Raw genomic sequence first — 26,724 nt, 5'->3', positions numbered from 1 at the left:
GTAGCATTATTTAGAGTAGATGCATGATTCAAATGAAAAGGGATCAAGTTAGTGCAAAACTGTAACTTTCTAGCTTGAAAGCTTTAAAATACAGTGGTACCTCGGGTTACAGATGCTTCAGGTTACAGACTCTGCTAAACCAGGAATAGTACCTCGGGTTAAGAACTTTGCTTCAGGATGAGAACAGAAATTGTGCAGCGGCGGCGGCAGGCCCCATTAGCTAAAGTGGTGCTTCAGGTAACGAACAGTTTCAGGTTAAGAACGGATCTCCAGAACGAATTATGTTCTTAACCCGAGGTACCACTGTACGTAATAGCAATTTATTGTCCTCCAGTCAACTTTCACGTCTCGTAATTGGTGTAAGGAAATGGGGTGGTAACATTCCTAGAAGTACTTAATAATTTCTGGGAGTGGTAACATCCTGTTTCCTTACCCTTACCCTGAAACTTGAACCATCCCATTTTGGTACCAACAGAAAATATCTCCACACAGGACTATTAATTGTGAAAAACCAACATTACCAGAGATAGATATGTCCTCAGTTTGCTTTTTAGTATTGTTTCAAGATGCATGGGAGGGTGTCCTCCATTAGGGCTCCAGCACCTTATCTCCTGGGCCACCAATGCCCAGTTCTTACAGTAGTCCTGGTTCTGTTCTTCAAAGGTGACATCATGGCCAGATGACTCCATTACCTCCAGATCACATGAAACCTGGACCTCAGAACTAGCTTGCTCCTGGGCTGTGAGGAACCTGCCACTTTCCTCCTGATTGCTATACTGGACATTTACCTCTGCCTGGCTTGATAGCGTACCTGTTGTAGCCCCCTGGATGTTGAGAAGACTCCACTAAACAAAATAGGGCTGGCTAATCACATTAAGTCTAGAATCTACATCTACTTAACTGCACCTGTGCTCAGGCCTGGCTTTGTCTTCTGTCCTCCCCATCCCACCAACTTTGATGAGCATTCTCTGAAACTCAAGTGCACCTGTTTTGGACCATGCCTCTGAGCAGGGCTGAAGTGACCCACTCGTCCTGACATATTGTCCACATTCTCAGACCTCAAAAGCTAAAAAATCATCCGAGGTCACAAAAGTCCACCGGTCTGACCCCACTCACATCTTCTCACATGGCTCACCTGCGTGGCTGCACCATAACTTCCCGTTCCCATAACAACTCACTCTCCCCCATCTTCCAATAATGAACTTATTGTCTTAGGCACACCTTCCCTAAAACAGATTAAAATGCTAGTGTGGCATTAGTGTAAACGGACAACATTTTGAAGGGCTTCCCAGCTTTGGTTGCAATCCTAACCATGTCTGCTGAGAAGTCCCATTGAATTCAATGGGATTTACTCCCAGGTAAGTGGGGTTAGGACTGCAGCCTTACACTCTTGGCCGCTACACTTTATCAGTTCTTGCCAATAACACAGGAAGCATTTTTGGGGTCCTTTGCCTTTTCAGGTAATAGATGTCCATCTCTCACTAGGAGACCTTTAATGGGCCTCTTAGGTCATAGCCACTCAGGCAACCGGATTTAGCAGCACTAAAAAAGCATAGCAAAAGATCTGAATTTCACACAGATTTAGGGGAGCCTGGAGTAAACCCATCTATAAATAACTGAAAGAAATGACAGATCGGCTGCCTATATTTGCTCTGGCCGTCTAGATGCCATACAAGAATAATCAGAGTTGAAATATTTTACAGCAGCTAAAAAAAATTCAACTATGATTACGCTTGTACTGCATGTAGACAGCCAGAGCAAATATAGACAGCCTATCATTTCCTTCAGGTTCAAACTTCAATTTAACCCCAATTCTTGTGTTTTCAGATGTAGCTGCCATTCTTCCATCCTTGCCAACCCAACCTATCTGAAATGCTGCTAGCACTTTATAATGTTTTCCTCCAGCTGACAATTGCTTCTCCTGGTTTTCTGCTCTTATCTTTTCTTTATACATAACAATTTTTTTCTGCATAAGTAAAAGGTATGATAAAGAATTTCTGTAACCATTTCATGATATTTTCCATTGTGGGCATTATTAAAATAAGCAGACTTGATATGATCAGAAGGACCTTTTCTGGAATCCTCTTGCTCTTCTTATTTTACCTGCTGTAGATATTCCAAGCAATAAAATAAAAAGGGGAAAAAACTTATCACAAATGCCTCCGGACCCTTTGAATGTATTTCTGATGGCTGATTGCACAAATATTTTATTTTTCAATTCATTTAGCATGAACTTGTTTGCCCTGCTTCTTGGGATTCGAGCAGCACTTTGAATTCCAATGGCTGCAATAAAAATGCTGCTATTGTTTAAAGCATGTTTAAAATCTATCATTTATTTAACTGTAAGATTTGTACATCATTGAATTTCATGGGAGAAGAGTCATTAGGCAAAGTGAAGCCTGCACTGGAGGTCGTGTTTAATTTATTTTCTGGGGCTTGATTTGTGCTCTTTGAACAAAAATGTCATAAGTTATTCAATACACAAAGGTGTCTACTTTCATCTCACAATAATTAGGCTGATTAATTCGTATTATCACTAACAAGAAACATTCATTCCAGCAGAGTGAACACTGCAAACAGAACCTGTGACATTTCCACCACTTTAGACCGAAAATGCATTATAGGCAAACTGGGAGTTATAAGATCTGCTACAACAAAGGCCGCATTCAACATTTTATCTTTGTAGACAACGTGGGATGTGATATTTGCAGCTGAGCATAAAATAAAAGGAAAGGAGGATAAATAGCAATGTGAAGCAATCATACCTTGCAATAAGGTCAAGGCTAACGTATCAGGAAGAAAACAACGATTGGCACAAATCTAAAAGTGGAATTGGAATAATAAATATGAAGATCAGTGCGGGGAGGAGCTGGGTTCCAAGTGTTTGGTCATCTCATATGATTATTTATGGGATATGCTTAGACACAGAGGCTATCCTGGTGGAAGTGGCACTGGCATCTAAAAACAACTAGATATAAGAAGACATGTGTAGCCACGATTTCCTCTCTCTCTGTGTGTGTGTGTGTGTGTGTGTGTGCATGGTTTTTTTAAAAAAACAAAAACAAACCTGGAATGGTTATTTCTATTTCTATATTTCTAATTATTTTACGTTCCCATCTTCTTCATGCTTTTCCTAACCTATAGACTTGACGTTAAGATATTGATGTGCCCAAAAGGAGTTCTGTGATTCTACTTGTGTAGAATTGGCTCCCGTCTTCATTTATGCTGGCTTAATTAGTCAAATAGACGATCGTAGATACTTAGCTAAATCTTTGCAGGACGTACACACTTTAGATTCCCTCTTCCCATGTCACCTAGCTCTGGTCTCATTTTAACTGTCTACTCTAGCTTTTTGCTTGGAGACTTGCAGCCACATGTGGCCCTAGAAACAAAGGAGGCATGAACCGTACTGCTTCTGACACTCAAAAGAAATGAGTGCACTAAAGAGAAGGGTATCTGCACAATGGCACTGTATCTGCACTGGTGTGAGCTAGTGAGCCACAGCAGCTTTTGAGTATCCATAGGACGAGGGCATCAGTCTCCTTCAGTTCTCCGCGGTGTTTTCAAGCATGCTATTCAGCAAATGCACATTGCAGGATCACTCTATATTTAATTTTCATCAGTCTTGACAATATTTCAGAGTAGCCTCATGAGTTTTGTATATCCTGGGTACTAAGAGCAAGTGCAAGCGGAATGCATTTCAGCACTTGCTTTCGGTAGGGATATAAAAATAAATGGATTGTTGGGTCTAACATGTTACATTTTTAATCATTCTTTTCCCCTCTGGGAGGTCTTCAAACATAGAGATATTTTAGACCTGCATGCCTAACCCTGGTTTGTCTTTCAAAAAGATGAAGAAGCTGGTGCAGCACAGCATGTAAACTGGGGCTGCTGATCTCTCTCAAAAAGAACAATGGCTCTGTTTGGGGTAAGAATTTGGTTTCATAACAATGCCATCTTTAGCAAAAGAAAGAGAGAAAGAAGACCATGCGCCCATCATGCAATGGCCAGTACCAAATGCTTCAGATAAAAAAGACAAAACAAGGTCAGAGTAAATTGATTTTATGAACTTGTAAAGGTTACCACATTTTCATCATTAATCAAAGTTCCCTGGTCTTCAGTAATGGCATGCTGTCTTAAGAAAAGAGATACACATTTATTGAGCTAAACGAAATCAAAGGATACTGATGCTTTCTGATAGAGTAGATGACACCTTTTCTTCTTTCTCTGTTTATGGAACTACCTTAGCATCTCCCAAAGATTTAGAGTGAAATACATACATACATACATACATACATACATACATACATACATACCTGTACCCTAGGCCAGAGGTTTACACCCTTTTGGGGTCCACGGCTCCCTTGACCAACTGCATTCTTTCTGTGGCACCCCAGTGGGGCTCAGGAGCCCAGTTATGTACTTGCAGAACTGCTAGCCTCTCACCCTTTTTCAAACACCCTCCCTTGTGTTGCCACAGTACATTGGTTGAAAACCACTGCTGTAGGCTTATAGCCTACAAACATACAAAATATTAAAGCCCCCCCCCACCAGACCAGAAAATCCTAAGAACAATGGGAAATTCCCACATTCTTCAAATGATGCTACCGTCTTCTTACTTCTCTCCCTGTGCATCCCTTACCCAACTGACAAGAGACCTGCTCTACTCAGAAAATTCTGGAGGCCTCCAAGAAGGGACACTTCCCAGGGCAGACTAGAAGCAGATTGAAGCAACCACCTCAGGCAGCAAGATCAAGAGGTGCCTCTGTGGATGCCTCAAAGGGTGACCCCACAACATCGCCTGAAAAGCAAGAGGAAGATGCTGTGGTAGGTTCCAGGTTCTGGTAAGAGATGATGGACTCTCCTTCCTTGGAGGTTTTTAAGCAGAGGTTGGATGGCCATCTGTCATGTATGGTCTAGTATGATCCAACTCTACAATTCTGATTCCTTAGACAACTCTTTAGATTACAGGATTATTGTTTTTTAAAAATGGAATTAGCTTTTTATGACACTTTATTGGATATCATAGTAACCATTTTCTAGCATATCCATAGAGGCAAAGAAAGTGTACACCATATTCTAAGTGTGGCTGCATCAGAGATGGTGATACTAGCTCTTCTCGTATCTATTTCATAATAATTCCTAGCCTTAGATTTTACTTCTTTTTCCACAGCTGCAGCATACTGAGCTTTCCACAATGACCCTGTGATCCCTTTCATGGGTAGTCACAGTCAATTTAGACTGTATCAGCATATATTTGCAGTTAGGGTGATTTGTCCCAATGTACATCATCTGCACTAAAGATGTTGCTTCTCCACTACAAATTGTACTTTCTCCCACAGCTTTGCAGCTGCTTGGTAGTGACCTGGGGCTATTGCTGAACATCTCATTCAGCCTTCAGAGGGTCTTGCTTGCAGATCAGATCAACTCTGACACCTAGAAGATGGCAAGCAGAAGCTCTCATGGACTCAGACTTCTAAAAAGGATTGAGCCCGCTCTGCCTGTCTGCAGCTTAAGCAGAAACTGCCTTTCACAGGTTGTTGTTTTTTTAAGCACTGAACACCTGATGGCTGTCAGGATAGTCACATAATCCTTTAAGGCTTTGGTTTTTTATTTTGTTTGTGGGCTGGGCTGCTGCTGGTGGTGTTTTTTGCAATGCAGATCATCAACACTTATTCACTGCTTGCATTCTTAGAGAAAATGACTCTTGCTACTCCCAGGGCTTTGCTGCTAGGTGATAAACAGCCTACTTGAACACGAGAGCTGATGGAAAATTATAAGCTGTTGTGTTTAGTTTGCAACTTACATCTAGAAAGAATTTAATCTGAAGCTTAAAAAAAAAAGAATGCAGGATTCTCATGTTCAACATTTATCAGAAGACCTAATATTCAAATCTGAGTGTGGTTGGATCCTGACATATCTTGGAGGCAGTCACTTTCCTTGTCAATGATCAGTATATTTCAAACAAGGGTGATACTCTCCTAGCAATACTAATAGCACTGCAATCACCACACCATATCACTTGGAGAATGCCTCTCTGAAATTCTGAAAATCCATATGAACATAAGAGGCTCCTGGATCAGGCCAAAGGCCCATTGTGAGATGTGAAACACAGAGCAGTCAAGTACAACATCCCTAGAGTGGACATAAAAGGGGGTGTCTGGACCAGCCAGTCGGAACTTCTTGTTTCCTCCTAGGCTGGGACACACTTCCTCTACATGTGACCACAGGTGGGCGTGGCCTCACCTGTGCAGGTAACAAAAGCATAGGACTGGCCACCATCTCGCTCTCTCTCTCTGACTACATTCGTCGAAGAAGCAACATCGGCTGAGCCTAAGATGCTTCCAGCCAGGAGAGGACAAAGGGACCATCTCTTTATGGGATAGATTCCAGGTATATTACTTTTGTAACTTAAGTCTACCTTCTGGGATCCATCTGTGAACAGAAAGAGTGAGTAAACTCTTTTATACTTTTATAGAAGACTGCAAGTAGATAAATAGGTACCGCTCTGGCGGGAAGGTAAACGGTGTTTCCGTGCGCTGCTCTGGTTCGCCAGAAGCGGCTTAGTCATGCTGGCCACATGACCTGGAAGCTGTCTGCGGACAAACGCCGGCTCCCTCAGCCAATAAAGCGAGATGAGTGCTGCAACCCCAGAGTCGGCCACGACTGGACCTAATGGTCATAATAATAAGAAGAATAATTTATTATTTATACCCCGCCCATCTGGCTGGGCCTCCCCAGCCACTCTGGGGGGCTTCCATAAAAACCAAAAATACAGTAAAATATCACGCGTTAAAAACCTCCCTGAACAGGGCTACCTTAAGATGTCTTCTGAATGTCAGGTTTATCGCTTTGACATCTGCTGGAAGGGCGTTCCACAGGGCGGGCGCCACTACCGAGAAGGCCCTCTGCCTGGTTCCCTGTAGCTTTGCTTCTCGCAATGAGGGAACCGCCAGAAGGCCCTCGGTGCTGGACCTCGGTGTCCGGGCAGAGCGATGGGGGTGGAGACGCTCCTTCAGGTCTACTGGGCCTTTGAGGCCGTTTAGGGCTTTAAAGGTCAACACCAGCACTTTGAATTGTGCTCGGAAACGTACTGGGAGCCAATGCAGGTCTTTCAAGACCGGTGTTATATGGTCTCGGCGGCCGCCCCCAGTCACCAGTCTAGCTGCCGCATTCTGGATTCCCCTTTACCTTTAAAGGGGAAATTACCAGGTAACTTATTTTAGAGGCTTTAGCGAGCCAGAGCCAACGCATCCACTGTGCAAGTTTAAAAAGGGGAACGTTACTCTGCTAAATTGTAGAACTTGTTAACACAAGTTGGAAAGGATGTAATCAAACAATATATCCTCTCCTGCCTCCCTGAAAATTCCCACACCCATCTAGTCCAATATCCTGTTCACACAGTGGCCGACCGGATGCCTGTGGGAAACACCCAAGCAGGGTCTGAGCAAAGAGCCCTCATGCGGCTTCCAGCAACTGGTATTCAAGAACATTGCTGCCTCCAACTGTGGAAGCAGAGCAGAGCCATCATGACTGACAGCTGTCCATAGCCCTCGCCTCCATGAATTTGTCTAATCCCCTTTTAAAGCCATCCAGGTTGGTGGCCATTACTGTCTCCTGTGGGAAGGAGTTCCATAGTTTAACTACTTGTTGCATTTATTTTATCTTTTGTGAATCCTCCAACATTCACCATCATTGGATGTGTTGTGAGAGAGGGAGAAAAACCTTCCTCTACCCATTTCTCTGTGCCAGGAATTATTTTATAAACTTCCATCATGTCACCTTTTACTCACCTTTACTTTAAACTAAAATGTCCCAAACACGGCAGCCTTTCTGCCTGATCATTCCGGTTGCCCTTTCTGAACCTTTACCAACTCTATAATATTATTTTTGCAGTGAGACAACCAGAACTGTAAACAGTATTCCAAGTGCAGTCACACTATAGGTAAGAGCATTATGATATTGGCAGTTTGATCTCCAATTCCTTTCTTAATGATCCCTGGCATCAAATTTGCCTTTTTCACTGGTTTGATATCTTCATCAAGCTATCTACTTTGTCTTTGGGACCAACTTCAGGTGGAAGAGATCACTCGTCATCTTTTAGCCTGCCCATTATAGAGAGAACCAAGAGATCACTTTCTGAAATCTTTGTTCACACAAGCAGGCAGGTACACTCAAGCAGATATGGTTTGCCTTCTTTTGAGTGACAATAATAATGTTGCACACCACCCCGATCTCTGAGTGTGAGATTCCAGGGGTTCCAGGCGCTTACCCAGGGTTCAGTTTCCTCAGAATAAGGGACAGTGTAGACTATGGTGTCTTTAAGTTATCTGGTTTATTTACACATATGTACAACCTGAGCCTATAATGGAGGGGTTCACAGAAAGTATTGCTTTTCCCATGGCCACAGCCTTGGATTCCAGCAGAAATAATGACTCCCCCTCACAGGCTTCAGCCTGCCACCTGCTTCCAGCTCTCTCACACAGCTCTGGCCTCTGTCCTTTTCACCAACAGCCAGGTGAAGGAGTGGGCCCACCCATTTGCCCTCTGGCACAGAGCCACTTCCCTTGTTACCATAATGACCCATACATAGGCCATTACCAAGAAGCTGGCCTGCCTATTCCAGCAATTCAGTATTTACTGGTTCCGGGAATTAGAAGGGAATCAGCCATACAGCCCTCCCCCCACCCCCCAAAAAACTCATAGCACTAGTTTCTTAGTACAGAGAGTGGCCTTCTATGCACTTGTTGCAAAAAAGTGGAGGGGGGTGTTAGATAAAATTGCTATAAATTGTTTTGGTGATTCAGAGGTTTAATTTGAAATCAAGCTAGATTTAAGCTTGTTACATCTCTCTTACATCGTGGATGTTGGCTTATATTATGGGTGGATGTTCTGTACTATTTTATTATTGCCACAAGTTCATCATGACCGTTGGCTAGAACAATACACTCATGAGCAAGTGAGCTATCTACTATGATCCCAAGGTCTCATTCTTGGTCCGTCACTGCCAGTTTAGCCCCCCCCACCCCCGAGCATATCTGTGAAATTAAGATTTTTCCGCCCCAACATGCATCATATTTACATTTGCCATTTTATCACCCATTCACTCATTTTGGAAAAATCCTTTTGAAGTTTTCAAAATCTCTTTTTGTTTTAATGACCCTGAACAATTTAGTGTCATTAGCAAACTTGGCCGCCTCACTGCTTGCTCCTAACTCTAGATCAGTTATGAACAAGTTAAAAAGCCCAGGTCTCAATACCTACACTGGAACTCTACTTTCCACTTCTCTCCATTTGGAGAACTGTCCATTTATTCCTATTCTTTGCTTCCTGCAACTTAACCAATTCCTGATCCACAAGAAGGCCTCTCCTTTTATTTCTTGACTGCTAAGCTTACTCATAAGTCTTTAGTGAGGTAATTTGTGAAAAGATTTTTGAAAGTCCAAGTAAACTACAGGCGGTGACCATTTTGCATGGGAGTTCCGTTCCTGGACCCCGCGCATATTGGTGGAGTGCCCCCACCCCACCCCTTTGTGCCCCCACTATGCCCCGTTCTGCCCCATTGCACCCCTGTTGTGCCCCCATACTTCCCTCTTCCAGGTCTAACCCCTAGAATCTATGCAGCCCTTGAGGAAGATTGGGGTGGCATGTACCAATATTTAAAGAACTTATTGTTGTTGGTCTTAATGTTTTCAGCAATGTGTTCCTCAAATTCTTTTTAAAGCATCCCTTGCTGACTGCTTACATTATTATTTTTTGCCAAAGTGTGTATTTCTTTTTGTTCCTCCATTTGGACAAGATTTCACAATTTTGATGGGAGCTTATTTGACTCTGTTGTTAACCATACTGGTGTCCTCTTGGCCCTCATGGTACCTTTCCTGATCTGTAGTCTACATTCCAGGTGAGTTGCTAATATTGTGTTTTTAAACAACTCCCCAGCATTTTGAAGTGATTTGACCCTATTGACTTTTCAGCTCCCTTTATACCAATCTACTCATTTGAGGGAAGATCCCTCTTTTGAAAACAAATGTGACCATGTTGGGATTTTCTTGCCAAATGGCCATTTACATGTATATTTAATTTAATATGACTATGGTCACTGCTTCCAATTAACTCGACAACACTTACATCTTTCACTAGGTCCTGGGCACCACTCCATATTAAGTCCAGGGTCACCATCTCTCTGCTCCAGGCATGTCCAAAGTCCACTTTGGGGGTGTAATCCAGCCCACCGGTTGGTTTTAATCTGGCCCCTGTGGCAGTTTATTTCCTGTGGTAAAATCCTAAAAAAAACTTCAACCCTAAACAAAAGGTCGAGAACTTCAGACCTAAAAAAAGGTCAATAACTTTGGTTGGCACTTTGATCGGCCCTCACAGCCCTTCACTTCATCAAATCTGGCCCTCTTTGAAAAAAGTATGGACACCACTGCTGCTCAGTTCCAACAACAACTGTTCTAGGAAACATCATTTAGGGTGTCTAGAAATTTTTTCTCTTTGTCATGACTGGAACACATATGTAGCCAGTCTATGTGAGGGTAGTTGAAGTTGCCCGTAGCTACAATGTCTCCCTTTTTAGATGCTTCCTTGATTTCATTCATCACCTCAAGGTCTCCTTGAGCATATCCTTTCTCTTGATATTTACCGAAGCCTGAATATGAGCCTTCTAAAGCCATCTTATTTGTACTGGAATTTAGAAACATGGATTAGTGCTAAAGTGGCTAAAGTGTTAACTGTTAATACTATACTCCATATCTCTTTGGCAAAGCTGTATTGCTGCCAAGCATATCCACAGGTGAGTGGATCATACATCAGGTTCCAATGGGACAAACTAGCCCTCAAGGACCTGTGATGGAGATGGCCAGAAGGGTCCATGTTGTGTCCATGATGTCCCAGTTGCATGATGAAGGAAGCCTTGTAGGTTTCATCTTGGGAAATACAAAGGCTAAAGGAGTTCACCTCAACAAAAACTGAAGCCACATCAAGTGGAAATTGCCTGCATTGAAACTGGCTCCAAGTATATTGGCAGCTGCCCCTCTAGATTCAGCCTCTAAGGTCAGAACTAAACCCTAGCCACCCTCACTCAGATCACAGGCAGGCTTGAGTCTCTAAATAATTCTCTGAGTTTCTGAAGCAAACTACATAAGGAAGTGTGGCATCTCAGTGTGACTCAGTGTGACTCAGTGGGGTGCTTCAAAGTGCTGCCAACATTGATTTCATTTGATATAGAATCTGTAACTCTATTTCTACACAATATAGAAATAGATTGCTGCCTCTTCCAGGGATTCCAGGATGGAGTCAACTAAACCCCTAAGTGTTTAAACAATTATTGTGAGGGTGGGTGCAATTTACCCCACACCTGGCTCTGCTGGGGAAGGGGGGCTTATCTCTCGAAATATTTGCTTTGTCAGACCAGAGGATGAAGCCCAAACTCACTCAGGAGTCCTCTTTTTGTAAGAAGGCCCTCAGGCTGTAGATGGAAACATTTTTTCCACCCTCATCCATGCTTAGCAGAAATCTTAGTGCCCCAGATATGTACAGAGATAACTTCACCCATAGTGAAAGTTAAGCAGTCTAGGCATTCAAGGTCCATCATTCTGCAATAAAGTTGCCCAGCAGGGATTGCAGGAGAAGAGTAAATTTCCTCTTCCCTGAAAACTACAAGATGAAGTAGTTTAATATTGCTCACATTTGAGACTGTAATTGCAACAAGTAACTGCACTTCAAAAGACTGCTGTAGAATGGTCTGTTTGAACTGCAGCTCAGGGGCTCTCAAGCCATACCCTCAAAGCCACCCCCACCCCCAAATTGTCCTGATGTAGCAAAATAAAAAGGCAGGTTTCCATTTTGGACTATTAAAGAACAGTTTTATTGGTATAAATCAAACATTGTGTAATAAACTTCTGACTTGTTTGAAAAGAATTCTTCATGCACTGCATGTATTGTTCAAAAGGCAATAAGCTATAATTCAAACAAAAAATACTAGCAATTTTTCTTTCTGTGATTCTGGCAGACTTGTCAACACAGTTTCCATGCATACAGGAAAAAATGTATCTTTCGAGAAAGATTATTCCCACCTGTGCATTATCTTAAATGGGCCTCTCAGACTGAACTGTTCAACAAATAACTTACTGCTCACACAGGCCAATCTTAAGAAAAATGAGTGTGGAGTTACAAATGTCTAGATCTGAAGTGCCTGTTACAAACACACATAGACAAACACAGAGCAAATATCTTGAGCTGAAGACTCATGGCTGCCTTGAGTTCAGATTCTGCCTGCCATTCTACTGGTTTATATCCCATATCTAGGACATTCCTGGAGCAAGATGGTAACCTAGGGATTCCCTTCAGTTTTCCCCACAGTCCAGAATTGCACTCACATGCAACTACTCACAACATGATCAGACAGTGGCTAGTGGGCAGAATTCTACCCATGGCCTTTTCACTTGCCTTTGATTCCCCACTAGCCTTACAAAGAGGATGCAGTACTGGTAAAAAGCAAGTGCAGGGCCATGCTACTTGCCACTGCAAGCACAGAGAGACTCAGGCTAGTGCTTCACCTCTTTCTCTCTTCCATCCTCCAACTGTTGGCTTCTGTGTGGTCTGAGCTACCTTTGCCCTGGGATCCAGTACCAGTGTTATCCTACGTAGTGTACTAGCAGACAGACCTCGGTGCTTCGTGGCCCCCCAGCTACCCTTACTTGCCTACAGCCAATTCAGCTGCAACTTAAAATCCTTAAATGTGTGGAGAAAAACACAGTGCATACCCCAAATTGTAGGTGCACACAGCTAAAGAGGAAGCAACATATATGACAAATCAACAGGAGGAAAATATGACCAGTTACACTATCTGTAGTAGTGATTATTTGCTGAAGTTTAATTTTACTGTTTACTATTAGATTCTAATGGATTATTGAATATTGCTTTATTTGATATAAGTTGTTTATTTTAAAGTTATTACGACTTTTTAAATTGGATCAGATTGTTATTATTAATACTTGGTGTTTTATATGTGTTGGAAGCTGCCCAGAGTGGGCAACCCAGCCAGATGGGTGGGATATAAATAAAAAATATTCATTTCATTATGATGATGATGAAGGGGGCTCCATCTTCTGATAGACACCTGAGGGCAGGACGTGCCTCTTTAAGAAAATGCTGATATTGGTCCTCTATTTCAAGTGAACCATCTTCCTCCACTCCCACCCCAATGTTCTATCAATGCAATTTCAGAATGTGAAGACTTTGTGTTCAAGATCCCTTTTGCCTTTAAAATTAGCCATGTTTGGTGAAGCAGAGCAGTAAAAGCTTGGCCATCTTTGAAAATTCATAATTGCCTCCTCCCACAGATATTGCACTGACATCCATCCACATAAGTTGCTAGCAGAAAGGAAGATAACATAGCCTTCCCCCCCCCTAAGCCTGGTAGATTGCAAGGTCCTTGTGGGAGAAGAACTGCATCCATTCTGCTAGAAGTTTCAAAGATGCCCCTTTAGGGGCTGCAGAATTGCCTATCCAGCTTTGCCCCATTAAAAAAAAATGTGTTAGCAGAGCTCTGTGTATGCCTGGTTTTCACAAGAGCTCAGGAAAAAAGCGTGGAATGTATTACTGGATACAGAATTTGGCATCCTGAAATAATCACATTTATTTTATTTGTTTTTTTTATTTTAAAAAAAGATCCAGTCTTTATGGCTTTGAAGATACACTCAAAAGTGTGTGGGGAATGTGCGTGACATCCTGGGGCAGCTTGGGAGAAATGCGAAATGCAGTACTGGGCACAGAATTTTGCTTCCTGAGGTGCTTGGTTTTCTTTTTTTGAAAAGGCAAGTTTTCAGCCCTTATGATTATGAAGATATGGTTGAAAATGTGAAATGCCAGTTGAAATATCAGAAGCCAGAGGGGTGGCTGGAGGAGAATTCCAGCAGCTGGGGTGAGGGCTTCAGTGCCCTGCATAGTCCTGCCCTCCCTGTGACAAGCAAGACCAGAATATAGTATGCAGAACTGTAAACACTACAATATTAAAAAAAAATTATGAAAATGTGCATAATCTGTGCAGATCACACTTTCCTTAGTGCAGAATTTGGATTGTCTGTGTGCACAATTAAGTATACACTGCCCTGATTCCCCAGATCACTGTTCTTTTTGACAGTTCATGGGAATTAAACTCACAAGATAATACGGTCCCTCCTTAAGCAAATGCACTCCTACATCCAACCAGTGAGCTGGACCCTCAAATCTCTTGGCTGTCCAGTTTGTGTCTTATTTCCCCTACCAAAGCCCCCATGATGAAATAAGAAAGATAGTTGCAGGGCAGGGAGATAAAAGTAGTCAGATTCTTGCTTCATCTCTGTTCCAGACCTCAGTCATGTGTAAGCTTCGATCTAAACAAAACCAAACCTTTTTAGAAACCCCTTCTTTCCAACCACAAGGTTAATGTCAATTGAAAAGACTTCCTGTCCAAACCTGGCATGCTTTGCTTTACATCCTAGTGAGTGTGATAAAAAAAAATAAACCACTTAATTTTGTTATCTTTAGGTGAAATATTAAACACTGCAGCTGGATTGGTTTTTGCATGCTGGGCATTACCCCCATTCCCAATAAGAAATTATTCACACTTTCTAGAGCAGTAAAACCTCCTTCTGGATGAGAGCATAAATCCCTATTACTTTAAACTCAAGCATTTTCTTGGGTTTCTGTGATTTTCCATTGCAGCTATTTTGATGTGCTAACAGGATGAGAAACACACAAAAGTGCACCTGATATATTCACACATACCAAGAAGAAGAAAACTACACATTTTACAAAATGGAGCTCTTGCACAAAGACCTGTTGAAGTGTGCAGGTCATGGCTGTTTTGTAGACACACATTCTCTAAAGCAGGAGGAGGAGACCTGTGCCCTCCACCAATGTTGTTGGTCTCCATTAACCTCAGGTAGCATGGCACATGGCCAGGGATTATGGTAGTTGCAATCCAACAACATCTGGAGGGCCGCAGGTGTCCCGTCCCTGCTCTATACCCTTCCCCCTGCCACCGCCTGAGACATTCCTGTTCTACAATAGAAGACAAGCTTTTCACTTAACATCAAAGTACCATGTGGTGTTTCCTGCTTAGAGCCCTCACCAGACCTGACAAATGAAACAGGAAGAATCTACATTCTTTTAGTTTCCTTTTCATCAATTCTCTCATGTCAAAAGCTACTAACCACTCGCTGTCCAGTGGCACTTATTTCAGTTTAATCACAAATTACAACTGCTGTTGGTGACATAGCATCACAGTCTTTCACAGATCATCAAGCTTTCAGGGAAGGCAGCTTGCACAGAAGACTTCTCAGCCACTTGTACCAGGCAGAACAGTGCAGGTGACAAAGTCCAGAAATCTCAGCCTTGCTTCACCAGAACCACGGACATCGCCCTGTGCTCTTCTGCGCCCACTACTGACCAAGAGCAAGCATTATTTCAAGTTATTGTTAATAACCATGTTGTCATGTATATCACAATATGTGGTCATTTTCTTCCTCTTTCCAAAAGTAGAGAAGCTGTTTTTGGCTTCCTGATCCAGAAACAGAGGCCCATCCTTATTGGCAGGCATAGTAGGGGTCCCCGGAATATACACGTTGTGTTGGTAATCCAGAGGAGACATGTGCTGTGAGTACACAGGAGCATACCGAGGTGTCCAGATGCTGTTTGAGGGACCAGGTGCCTTCTGGAGCTCTGTGAAAAGGAAAGTTGTTATCTATTGACAGAAAGAAAATCTCAGGGGGATCACAGCACATCAAACATAGTCCCATTCATGAGATATGCTCCATCCAGTTCCCAATAGCATATCTAAGCTTCCATATGAAGTGCTTAGTCAGGAAAATAAAATCTTGAAGGGCTGGGACCCCTACAAATCTACACACCATAGCTTAGTTCAACTAGTAAAACAAAATAAATGTAAATATGGCAAGAATTGAGCACTCCAAAGGAGTATGGGAGCTAAACATTTGATGGACGTATACCAACAGCTCTTAAATGCTATTCTGGGAATCCAAGGATCAAAACTCACCAGAGACTGGAGTGACCAAAGTGCGCAACCTGTCATGTTCCTTCTGGACTCCTCGACGAACTCCCCCTACATCCTCTAGGCTCTGTGAACTAAAAAAGAGGAGCAAATAAACAGAGTTATCCAAGATTAGGGTAAGAACACCTAACATGCTCCATAGCCATTGCTTTATGACTAAATGACCCAGACCAATCCCAGTACCTCTTCAATGTTGATTGCTTAGATGGCAACCAGTCTGTATTGGGTTGTTTCACCTGCAAATGAGAAAAAGCGGATGTTGAGTAGAATATCTGCCTTCATTACACTTGACCAATGGATGCTGTTCTGCTAGCCTTTTGTGTTTTCAATAGGCATAGCAGCTAGCAGTTTTTTACAGCAGGGTCATAAAACATAAGGCACAGAGGCCTAATTAGGCCCCCTCAGGGTCTTCCGTACACACTTCAGGCAAATTATTTAACTACTTTCAGCACCAAGAAGCCATGACTTAATAGAGCAAAGATGCAAATTCATAATGGCAGCTACTTCCCATACACATGGCTAATCCTGCATAATTCCCTCTAAAATAATGCAGTGGGGCTATGAGAAGAACAGATCAGATAAAGCATTGTACAGAGAAGAGCAAGGACTTTGATATTTGCCAGCATTGACAGGTGGTGGCAGTGGTAGCAACCATGTTGGAGCCATCAGTGGAGGAGATGCGAACATCTTGGTGCTTGGGCTGGCAGGATTCGGAAAATTGCTTGGTCAGGTGTGACAATTTAGTGGGTAGTCAGCGGTGTGTGGGAATGGGGGGGTTCATGGCAGGGAGCAGAGAGTTGCAGAAGGATGCTTGGGACTAAGAGTAGCAGAAGGATGCTTGGGACTGGAAGAAAGAGAATGGCAGTCAAGGAACAGCAGTGGGTCATGTCAGGCTATATGGTGTGGCAGGAGGGAAGTGTCCCTTGGGCAGAAAGGAAGGGGGCTGGGCTGCCCTCTGCTCCTCCAAAAGCCACTGTCATTTTCAGGGCCCCTGAACCAGACAGCACCTGGTTGGGAAGCAGGGGCCTGATTTCCATGAGTCCCAGTCAGGGAGTTCTACAAAGTTGTACAAAGCCCTGGGTTGGTACTTGCATGCAAATTCATCCCCTCTTGCCTGAAGCAGGAAGTCATGAATTGCTGTCTGTGAGAACCTGACTCATCCCTGAGCCACAGAAAGGACTTTTGTAACACCTTACAGGACCCCGGACACCACGGTGTCTGTTCAGCAAACTCGGCTGCGATCCTTCAAGTGTTAAGTAATGCAAAGTCAAGGAATCAAGCGATGTGTTTGCATGGAAGGACCAGCCGGCCTACAAGTGAAAGCTACTGAGAAAGTGCTCCTTTGGGTACTTCTTTCCTGTTTTCAAACGCAGAGATTTTAAAAAATGGGGCCCTCAGCTTGAATATCACATAGCAGAACCGGACTTCCTTGGGCTCCTCTCAGTCAGCCGCTGCTTATCAGAAAGATTTGATCGAGGGGGTCTTTTCTCGCCCGAAGGGAAAGGAAGGGAAGCCGCGTCTCCCCCCCCCCCCGCGCCTCTTCTTTGGGGTTTCTGCCGCGCCTGAGATCAGTTGCGGAAGACCCTCTCCGGGAGGCGCCGCTTAGAGCCCCTTCGCCGGGGCTGCGCTCCTTCCCACAGCTAGGCGACGAGCCCCCCCCCCCCAGCCAGAGAGCCCCGAGCTCCTTCCCAAGAGGCCCCCTCATTGGTATTCTGCGTTTTCTCGGGCGCGCTCCGACTTGGCTTTTGCCGAAGTGGGTTTTTTTAATCTCGGTGTCAGACTCGCTGGATTGTGAAATGGAAGCGCCGCTCGCTTCGGCTTACTTTGAAAATCCCCAATTATTGTCCTATTGTTATGCGCTTTGACTTAATATGCCTGCCTCGTTAGCATGGGGGTCACGTACTGGGTGCGGGAGGAGGAAGCCTCCCTCGCTCCCTGCCTGCCAATGTGCCACCCTGGATGGATGGAGAGGCCTCGCCAAGCGGGTCAGGGGCACTGCGCCCCGGGAGGAGATGAACCAGGAGGCGCCTGGCTCGGGAAAGAGCGGGGAGGGGAGGGCGAGGCAGGCAGGGGCGACTTCGGGGGCCAAGCTCCATGGTCCTCCCTCCTTGAAATGAGTCCTGCGGGGGGGGGGGGGATTCAGCCCTGTCGCCTCTTTTCCGCGAGGGGGCTTTGGAGAAAGGTGACCCGGCCTCGGAACCTTCCGAGATCGCCTGCCCTCTCCGAAGCACAAAGGTCGGGCCTCGAGGGCGCTTCTCGCCCATCTGCGCTACTCATGTGCGCTGCAAGGGAGTCAGCAGGTTGAGAAACTGGGAAGGGCAAGTCCCCCAGGCCTCTTGCTGGGAGATCCTGCTGCGTGGGCCTCTTCCTCCTCTGTAAAATGCCAACCTTTAACTCAAGAGGAATGGATGGATGAATGCCCTAAATATCCCCGGAGATGCTCCCAATACGTTTTCATGCCATCTCTTCTGAGAGACCACGGCCTGTTTGTCTCTCTGACTGTCCCTGTCTTGCTGTTGGATCCTTCCGGTGAGAGGTTTATCACCCTCCCCCGCCCCCGCAGCGCCAGCCGCCTCCCTCCCCGTAGCGAGGTAGCTTTTGTGGCCTTGCTGCTCTCTCCTTGGTCCGCCCGAGGCGGAGAGGTGTGGAAATCAGCTCCGTACATCAAGTCACTAGGGGGAGTTTGTAACTGACTAGAGGAAAATCGCATTAACATATTAGACAACTGTGTCCAACGATCCAAGCGAAAATGTGAAAAAGGAAGACGACCTGTCTGCAGAATGACTTGTGCTCGTTTAAAAAGGGCTGTATGGTTAAAAGTGGTTTTCAAATGTTTGTAAGTGGATTATGCTTTTCATCCTCGTCCATCCTGGCTAATCGCGTTATTGAAATAGTATTTCATCGGGAAAAATTAGACGTTATTCATTTATATGCTTAACAAATGTTGACATAAAAATCTCTTTCTATCTGTCAAGGGTTTTTTCTCCCCCCCCCTCCCCGCAGCAGCCAGCCTATTCTGTTCTTTTTTACACCAGCCCAGGGATCCGCTCTTTGAAACAGCGAGGCGTTCGTCTCCCCCCACAAAGCGTCTCCACCTCCCTCCGCTCGCCTGCCACCGACAGGAGCGCAGCATCAATTTCAAGAGGTGCCAGGAGGGCGGAGGGGTCCTCAGCAAATGGGATCGTGGCAAAGGTAAGGAGGCGCCTCTGAAGGAGCCAAACACAGCTCCAGGCAGGGCTTGTCCTTCCCAGGCAGAAAGATCTGTCAAGCCCAGCGCTGCTTCTGCAGCAGCAGCAACAGAGTGCCGCCTTAACCCCTTCCTTTCCCCACAGGGATCGAGCGAGGGGCGCTCATTCTGGGGCACCACGCACGGGGAAATTCTCCTGCTCACACCCATTGAAAAGAATGGGACCTGGTCATTTATTTCAAGGAGGCTTGAGCAGGAAAGCCGCCTGGTGGATTGCTCCCCTGACAGAAGAAAGGATAAGCTAGAGCCCCTTATGGGGAGTTGCAGGCGCGGTGCATTTACAACATGCCCACTGTTCCATCACTGCGACGTCCTGGGCCCGTCTCTGCAGCCCTTCTCTTCTCTGATATGGAATGTGATGTGTGTGTCGTGCGTGGGTGCGTAAGAAAGAGAGGAGGGGGAGAGAGCTTGTGCCCGCTTATTCCGAAGAAAACCCCAGGGAATTCAGTGTGACTTCCCCCCAAGTAACTGAGTGGAGGCTGCTTGCTCGCCTCTACCTGATTTTCTCCTCTCAGCCAGAGGGAGGGAGTGAAGGAGGGGGGGTTGACCCCTTGCCTTTACGGCGAGCCAGGGACCCCCACGCCAACCTCGCGCCTTTCCAGCGGGCTGGGAGAGAGACCTCGAGTGGGAGGCAGCCAGGGAGAGAGGGAGGGAGGGGCAGAGACAGGCAGGCAGCAGCAGCAGCAGCGAGACGAGCCGCGGGGCCGTCAGGCGAGGGGAGCTGTCATCTCTTTCGACAGAGCCGGTCCCAGATTCCTCGGCGCGCTCCTCGTCTCAGCCTTAATGGGCGCTCGAGTATCACTTCTGAGCGCTTTCCGCTCGTCCCACTAATTTAAAACGAGCCTGACGTTTTCAAAATAATTAACTAAAACGGCAAGAAGCCTGGTGGAGAATTTTTTGCTGTCTGATGGTTACTAATGTCGACGCTGCCACTTGATCAAAGGGCCGGGTAATTATCTTTAAAAAGTTGCTCAGGAATGAAAAGATTTCGCCCTGCGCGGATTTATTTTTTTGAAGGCTGGGGCGGGCGGCGGCGGCGGGGGGGGGGGCGTAGAGTTGCCTAATCATTTTCGAGGGACTTTCCGGACACTTTTTGGCACAGCTTCCCCCTCCCTCCCCAGAGGTTACCTGGCTGGAGGGCTGCAGAGAATTATTGGCCAAGCGGGGCGTCTTTCCCTGAGCTGGTGGCAAGTTGTCCGGGACTTTCTCGTTGTTCCTGGGAGCGGCCGGGCTGTAGGGCTTCAGGAACATGAAGTCGCTCTTGGCCGACTCCGGGGTGAGGCAGACCTTGTAGCAATAGCCCGGAGGGCCCCCCACGGCCGCGCCCTCCCCGCAGTTGGTGGCCCCTTTGTTGCCCGAGGGGACCTGGGAGTTGTGGATGTGGTTGGAGTTCTTGAAGATGTCCGTCGGGGGCCCCGAGGGGTCGCAGGAGCAGCAGCTGCTGCCGCCGCCTCCGCCGCCTCCGCAGGGCGGGAGCGAGCAGCCGTAGTCCTGCAGGGTGAGCCGGTCCTTGTGGCACTTGACGGCCGTGAGGATGACGATGGCTACCAGGAAGGTGAAGGAGACGGAGCCCAGGGACACGATCAGGTAGAGGGTGAGCGTGGAAGAGGCGGACTCGGGCCCCAGCGGGAACTCGCTGAAGTCCGACAGCACCTCGGGCACGCTGTCCACCACCGAGAGGAGCAGCGACACCGAGGCCGAGAGCGGCGGCTGCCCGTTGTCGCGCACCTGCACCAGAAGGCGGTGCCTGGGCGCGTCCTTCTCCAGGAAGGCGCGGATGGTGCGGATCTCGCCGGTGTACAAGGCCACGCTGAAGAGGCTGCTGTCCGTCGCTTGCACAATCTGGTAGGAGAGCCGCGAGTTCTGGCCGGCGTCCGCGTCGACGGCGGACACCTTCCCCACCAGGTAGCCCGGGTCTGCCGAGCGGGGCACCACCTCCACGGCCAGCGAGCCGTTGCGGGGCACGGGCGCCACGATGACCGGCGCGTTGTCGTTCTGGTCCAGCACGAAGACGTGGACGGTGACATTGCTGCTGAGCGGGGGGAAGCCGGCGTCCTGGGCCAGCACTTGGATCTGGAAGTTGCGGATCTGCTCGTAGTCCAGCGAGCGCAGCGCGTACATGTGCCCGCTGTCGGAGTTGATGGAGACGTAGGTGGCCACGGGCATGCCCTGGATCTGCCCGTCGGCGATGGAGTAGGACAGGTAGGAGTTCTGCTTGCAGTCCGGGTCCAGGGCGCTGACCGAGCAAATGGACGCCCCGGGCGCGTTGTTCTCCATCACGTAGACGCTGTAGGAGGGCTGCAGGAAGCGCGGCGCGTTGTCGTTGATGTCCGACACATGGACGGTCAGCGTCTTCCTGGTGGCCAGCGCTGGGCTGCCCCGATCTCGAGCCGTGATGCTGATGTTGTACTCAGGCACAGCCTCGCGGTCCAGGGGGTCGGTGGTCACCAGGGTGTAGTAGTTGTGGAAGGAGGACTGCAGCTGGAAGGGCACGTCCGGCGGGATCTCGCAGCTCACCTTGCCGTTGTCCCCGGAGTCTCTGTCCAGCACGCTGATCACGGCGATGACGGTGCCGGGAGGCGCGTCCTCCAGGACGGGCGTGGAGACCGAGGTGAGGGTCACCTCCGGCGCGTTGTCGTTGACATCCACGAGATGCACCAAGACCCGGCAATGGACCGCGACGGCGGAGGGGCCGCGGTCCTTGGCCTGCACGTAGAGCTCGTGCAGGTTGGCTCGCTCATAGTCCAGCTGACCCTTCAGGCGCACCTGCCCGCTGCGGGGCTCCACGCTGAAGAGCTCTCGGACCCTCGGCGGAGCGTGCCCGCTGAAGGAGTACTCCACCTCGCCGTTCGTGCCCTCGTCCAAGTCGGTGGCGTTCAGCCTGATGACCAGAGTCCCCTTGGGCGCGTCTTCCGGAAGACTCACCGTGTAGGAGGATTGATCGAAGACGGGCACGTTGTCGTTGGCGTCCAGCACCGTGACCACCACCCGAGCCGTGCCGGAGCGCTCGGGGATGCCGCCATCCAAAGCTGTCAGCAAGACCCGGTGGCTGCGCTGCTGCTCGCGGTCCAGGCTTCTCTCCAGCACCAGCTCGGCGAACTTGCTGCCATCGCTGCGGGTCTGCACCTCCAGCGAGAAGAAACCGTTGGGGCTGAGCCGGTAAGTGCGCAGGGAGTTGGTGCCCACGTCCGGGTCCTGCGCGCTCTCCAGGGGGAAGCGGGCGCCGGGCAGCGCCGACTCCGTCACCTCCAGCACATACTCCTGCCAGGGGAAGCTGGGCGCGTTGTCGTTGATGTCCAGCACCTCCACCTCGACGCGGTACAGCTCCAGCGGGCTCTCGATGACCAGCTGCAGGTGCAAGAGGCAGGCCCCGCTGGCCTCGCACACCTCCTCGCGGTCGATCTTCTCGTTGACGAAGAGGATCCCGTTCTCCAGGTTCACTTCCAAGTGCTGCTTGCTGCCCGCCCGGGACACAATGCGAAACCGCCTGGCCGACAGCTGAGACACATCCAGCCCCAGATCCTCGGCGATGTTGGCCACGAAGGCTCCGTGCTCCAGTTCCTCGGGCACCGAGTAGTGCAGCTGGCTCGCGGCTGGCGCCGGAGCCAGAGCCAGAGCCAAGCAAGAAGTTAGCAGGAGCAACAGCTCCAGCCTCGCGCAACTCCCGGCGCAGCCTGCCAGCCTCGCGCCGAGCCGGGGCCCCCCTGAACCCCTCACCCAGCGGGGAGTCCCGCCGCCTCCATCGGGAGAAGGCATCGGTGGGCTCAGCGCGGACGCGGCAGAGCACTGGCGCCGCCGCAGCTGCAGCCTCCGCTCCCGCCCTTGTGCGTCTTCATCATCAATGGACTTGGACTTCCAACTACTTTCGGCTGGCAGGGGGAGCCGGCAAGGGAGGACCCGCCTGCCATTTCAGCACCGCATTGGTGGACAGCGCCGTCGAGCCCGAGCCCGAGCGGCGGCGACGAGGACGGGCGGAATGGTTAACCCTTTCGTAGCCGGCGGAAGCGATGTGGGGAGGGGAGAGAGAGAAAGGGAGAGTGTGTGTTTTAATTCTTATACCCAGGAGGCTGCAATCATTTCCATGCGGGAAAAGGTCAGGTACCTTCCCAGCGTGGCGCGGTGTATTATCAGCAAAGCGAGGATAGCTTAGAAGTCCCCGATGAAACAAATTGGCTGTGGCGGAGAATTTGTGGATCCTGAAGAGCAGCAACCCTAGTTGGCGCCGAAGCTGGTCTCGCTCGCTGTCGCTGGAGGGGAGGACGCTGCTCTCTCCGGGTGTCTCAGCTTCGGTCTCTTCCCAGAGAAAGAAAGTTCATTCCGCTCGGCGATGGCAGGAATCCCCTCTCTTCCCGCCCCTGTTTGCTACAGCAGCATCTCCGGGGTAGATTAAAGAGCCCTCAAACACATCGAAAGCCAAATCCTCCCTATTCTGACATCAGACTCCACGCATGGATTTAACCTTTAACAGATGGTTAAGCTTCTGCAGAATTGATTACATTTTCCTGCACACCGTTTTCCTTGTAATGCTGCTTTGTTTTTGTTTGTTTTTTTAATTACCAGAGAAGAGGATTACATCCCAGACTGCCGGATCAAGGCTGATTCTATCAGCGCAGAGTCATGGAGAAAGCGCCCGCCCTCCCCACCCCCACCCCCACCCCCGCCCGCCCGCCCGCCAACACGCCTCCTCCTCGCTCCCGGGCCGCCGGAGTTCCCAAGTGCCTCTAATGCCGCCGACTCCGACGGCGAGAGCAGAAACAGCGAAAAGCGCCTGGAGGAAGGAGGCTCCACCGTGTGGCTGCTGCTCTACAGGTTTTACATTAACCTTTCCGCAGCAGAGTGGTCCAGGCAGGCTGACACGCCAGCCACAGGCGTAGGTGGGAGGCTGAAATAAATTGACTGCAGTCCGCTGCTCAGGACCAGCTCTGCGTGTCGGCTGATTCTGCTCCGGTTTGCGCGGCAGGTGGGGGAGTCCTCCTCCTGCTGCTTTTTGCCTCCCGGTTGTTTCCCTGGTGTAGGTACAATTACGCGGCGTGCAGAGATAAGACTTCTGTCCGCAGCCTAACCACGAGGCGTCGTTCCTCGATTTACGCCCCTTGGAAAACAGCGGGGCTCAGCCGGTTTGCACCGTGCTACAGAACTTCAGCCGAATTGTGGTCTCCCGCGTGACAAGGAAGGAGGGATGACAGCTCTTGCCTCACCTTCCTCTCTATATCAAAACGAATGGTCTTTTCAGGCCCAATTCCAACACGTTTGCAAATAAAGTCCCGACGACCTAAATGGGACTTATGTCGCAGGCCAAGAAACCCGTCGAGCGTCCAGGCGTCGCTCCCCTTCGCTTCCATCGTCCCGTTCACGGTGTTTGACTGGTTTTCTGGTGGCCTGGCTTCTCCGAGGGCCACCCGCACTGAGTCTCCTCCATCAGCTTCTCTGTCCCGCGCTAAACGCGAGGTTTCTCCAGCAGCATCTCCAAGCGAGCATCTCGGGTCTCCTCCGGGCAGGAGGCTGCTCGCGTATCCCTACTAGTCCCAGTTCAGGCAGATGAGGACGGCCACAGGCTTCTCCCGGCGTTCCTTAGGGGGTGTTGCGGAAGCCCACGGAGCCCCCCGAGCAAAACCTCCCCGAGCTCGGCTTGATTAAAGGCGGCGGGGCGAGGGAAGGATAATCTGATAACAATCTACTTAAGGGATTTGGAAGAGGCGCAGATTTCAGAGGAGATTGAGCCCTGCACTGATACTGAGCAGAACACAGATCCGGCAAGAAGCAGGCAGCCGCTCTCCTCTGCTCGCCATCTCTCCACACACACACACACACACACACACACACACACACACCGGATCTTCGAGCCTCTGTCCGAGGCCGTCCTTTTTTTGTGCACCACAGTGAAAATCACTTGCGGGGAGGGGGGAGGGGGACTGGGCGAGGATACTATATTGGGCGTCAGGCTCGAAGTTTAAGAAAGGCAAAGGGTTCATCCTAACTCCGAGAAAGGAGGAGAGATTTAGCTATGGGGCAGTCTAGCTATAGGGCAGTCACAGCACACTTCCACTTGGGGGGGGGGGAGGCTGGGCTAGTCGTAGTGAAGACACCTCTCACTAGATTGATCTTCCCGGTAACCTGAGGCAAGTGGTCAGATGTGTTTCATCAGTGCAGGTTTACCGACACAAGGCTTTCCACTCACTGGTGCAACACATCCATCTGTTTACACACTGCTCTTTCTCTCTCTTCAAAAGTAAAACACTGGAGACAAACTTAGAAATAAATAAAGTTTATTTCATCCCCCCGCCCTCCTCTAAACACCCGCAAGGCAGTTAAAGAAAAAACAACCCTATCCCCAAACAGCGCGTAATAAAGCACTCTAGCAACTCACTCCAGCTGCATACCGTGGGGAGCCATCCATGAACAGCTAAATTGGCTGCCAGAAATGGAGTTTACCCTTGTTTGATCATACATGCAATTATGAAGCACTTATTCTACACAAGAGGACGAGAGTCTGCACTTACTTTGAGTTTTCACTCTTTTCCGGATTTTGGTGGGGAATATCAGGGTGCTCTTATAGCTGTGCAGAGAAAATAACTCCTAGCCCGGCCCTGCTTCGTTTGCAACACCCACACCCACACCCACACCCACACCCACACAATTCCCTGGTTCCCGTGGGCTGCTTCTACCCTCGCTCCCCCATGGAACTTGGAAGTCCCCACCCCGCTCTTCCATCGGAACCCAACGCTGCAGTTCCAGAACTCTCACGCATCGCTTGAGGAGACAGGGGCAAATGATTTAGTCGGCGGCCCTTGGATCTGCCAAGGGTGCAAACGAGCATCATCTGCTAGTTGTGCGAGAGGGTCATGGAAACACTCAGGGCCTGAGCTCCCGAGGACAGGAAACTGCGGCCCGTTGGAAGGGTTTGGACTACAATTCCCATCACGCCTGACCATTGGCCACGCTGGCTAGGCACATGGCAGCTGCTAGTCCAAAGCAGGCTGCCTTTCAAGCCTCTTTCAGGCTCAGACCCTACATCTAAAGCAGATTTAAAGTCCATGGCTTCAGCCCGCACCCAAGGATCATGGGAACTGTAGTTTTGTTATGGATGTTGGGAATTATAGCCCTGTGGGTAAACAGTTCCCAGGATTTGTTGGGATGAGGCTACATTAGTTGGGACTAGCAGAGGAGGAAGGCTGAGAATATTCGGTGGAGACTCTTGCTGGGGGTGACGTGGGGGAGAGAAAGGGATGCATCCAGGGCCTCCCTTCGTTTCCCTCCCAGCCTCCTAACTTCCCTCAGCCAAGCCCTCCCCCAGCATTCCAGGCCTGTGGCTGGGGGAAGCGAGACGCACTCCATGCTTTCCTACCCTCGGCCAGTCAAAGGCCATGAGCAGCAAAGGGGCCCTCGCGTGAGTTCTTCTTCACCAAAGCCAATGCGTGTCTAG

At 48.5% G+C, this 26,724-nt stretch overlaps 1 protein-coding gene across 1 annotated transcript; it reads right to left on the bottom strand.

Annotated features, from left to right (window-relative positions):
- Positions 1-12,558: 12,558 nt before the first annotated feature.
- Positions 12,559-23,862, bottom strand: LOC309538582 (protocadherin-10-like). Its single transcript, XM_082234249.1, has 4 exons — positions 20,430-23,862; positions 16,238-16,290; positions 16,040-16,128; positions 12,559-15,705 (listed from the first exon to the last, which is right to left on the bottom strand). The coding sequence occupies exons 1-4, from the start codon at positions 23,055-23,057 to the stop codon at positions 15,446-15,448; spliced, it is 3,030 nt and encodes a 1,009-aa protein (XP_082090375.1). The 5' UTR covers positions 23,058-23,862; the 3' UTR covers positions 12,559-15,445.
- Positions 23,863-26,724: the final 2,862 nt, after the last annotated feature.

Source organism: Podarcis vaucheri (genome assembly GCF_965113315.1).
Source record: "Podarcis vaucheri genome assembly, chromosome: 8".
NCBI classification, from domain to species: Eukaryota; Metazoa; Chordata; class Lepidosauria; order Squamata; family Lacertidae; genus Podarcis; species Podarcis vaucheri.
This window is presented reverse-complemented; position numbering and strand designations above follow the sequence as displayed.

Bases quoted from the DNA above. Each gene is read 5' to 3' on its own strand.
- LOC309538582 (XM_082234249.1), bottom strand. From the start codon at position 23,057: ATGCCTTCTCCCGATGGAGGCGGCGGGACTCCCCGCTGGGTGAGGGGT. The intron at 16,291-20,429 runs GTAACCTCTGGG...TCTCATTTGCAG, and splicing joins CTCTGCAGCCCTCCAGCCAG to GTGAAACAACCCAATACAGA. The intron at 16,129-16,237 runs GTACTGGGATTG...CCTCTTTTTTAG, and splicing joins AAGCAATCAACATTGAAGAG to TTCACAGAGCCTAGAGGATG.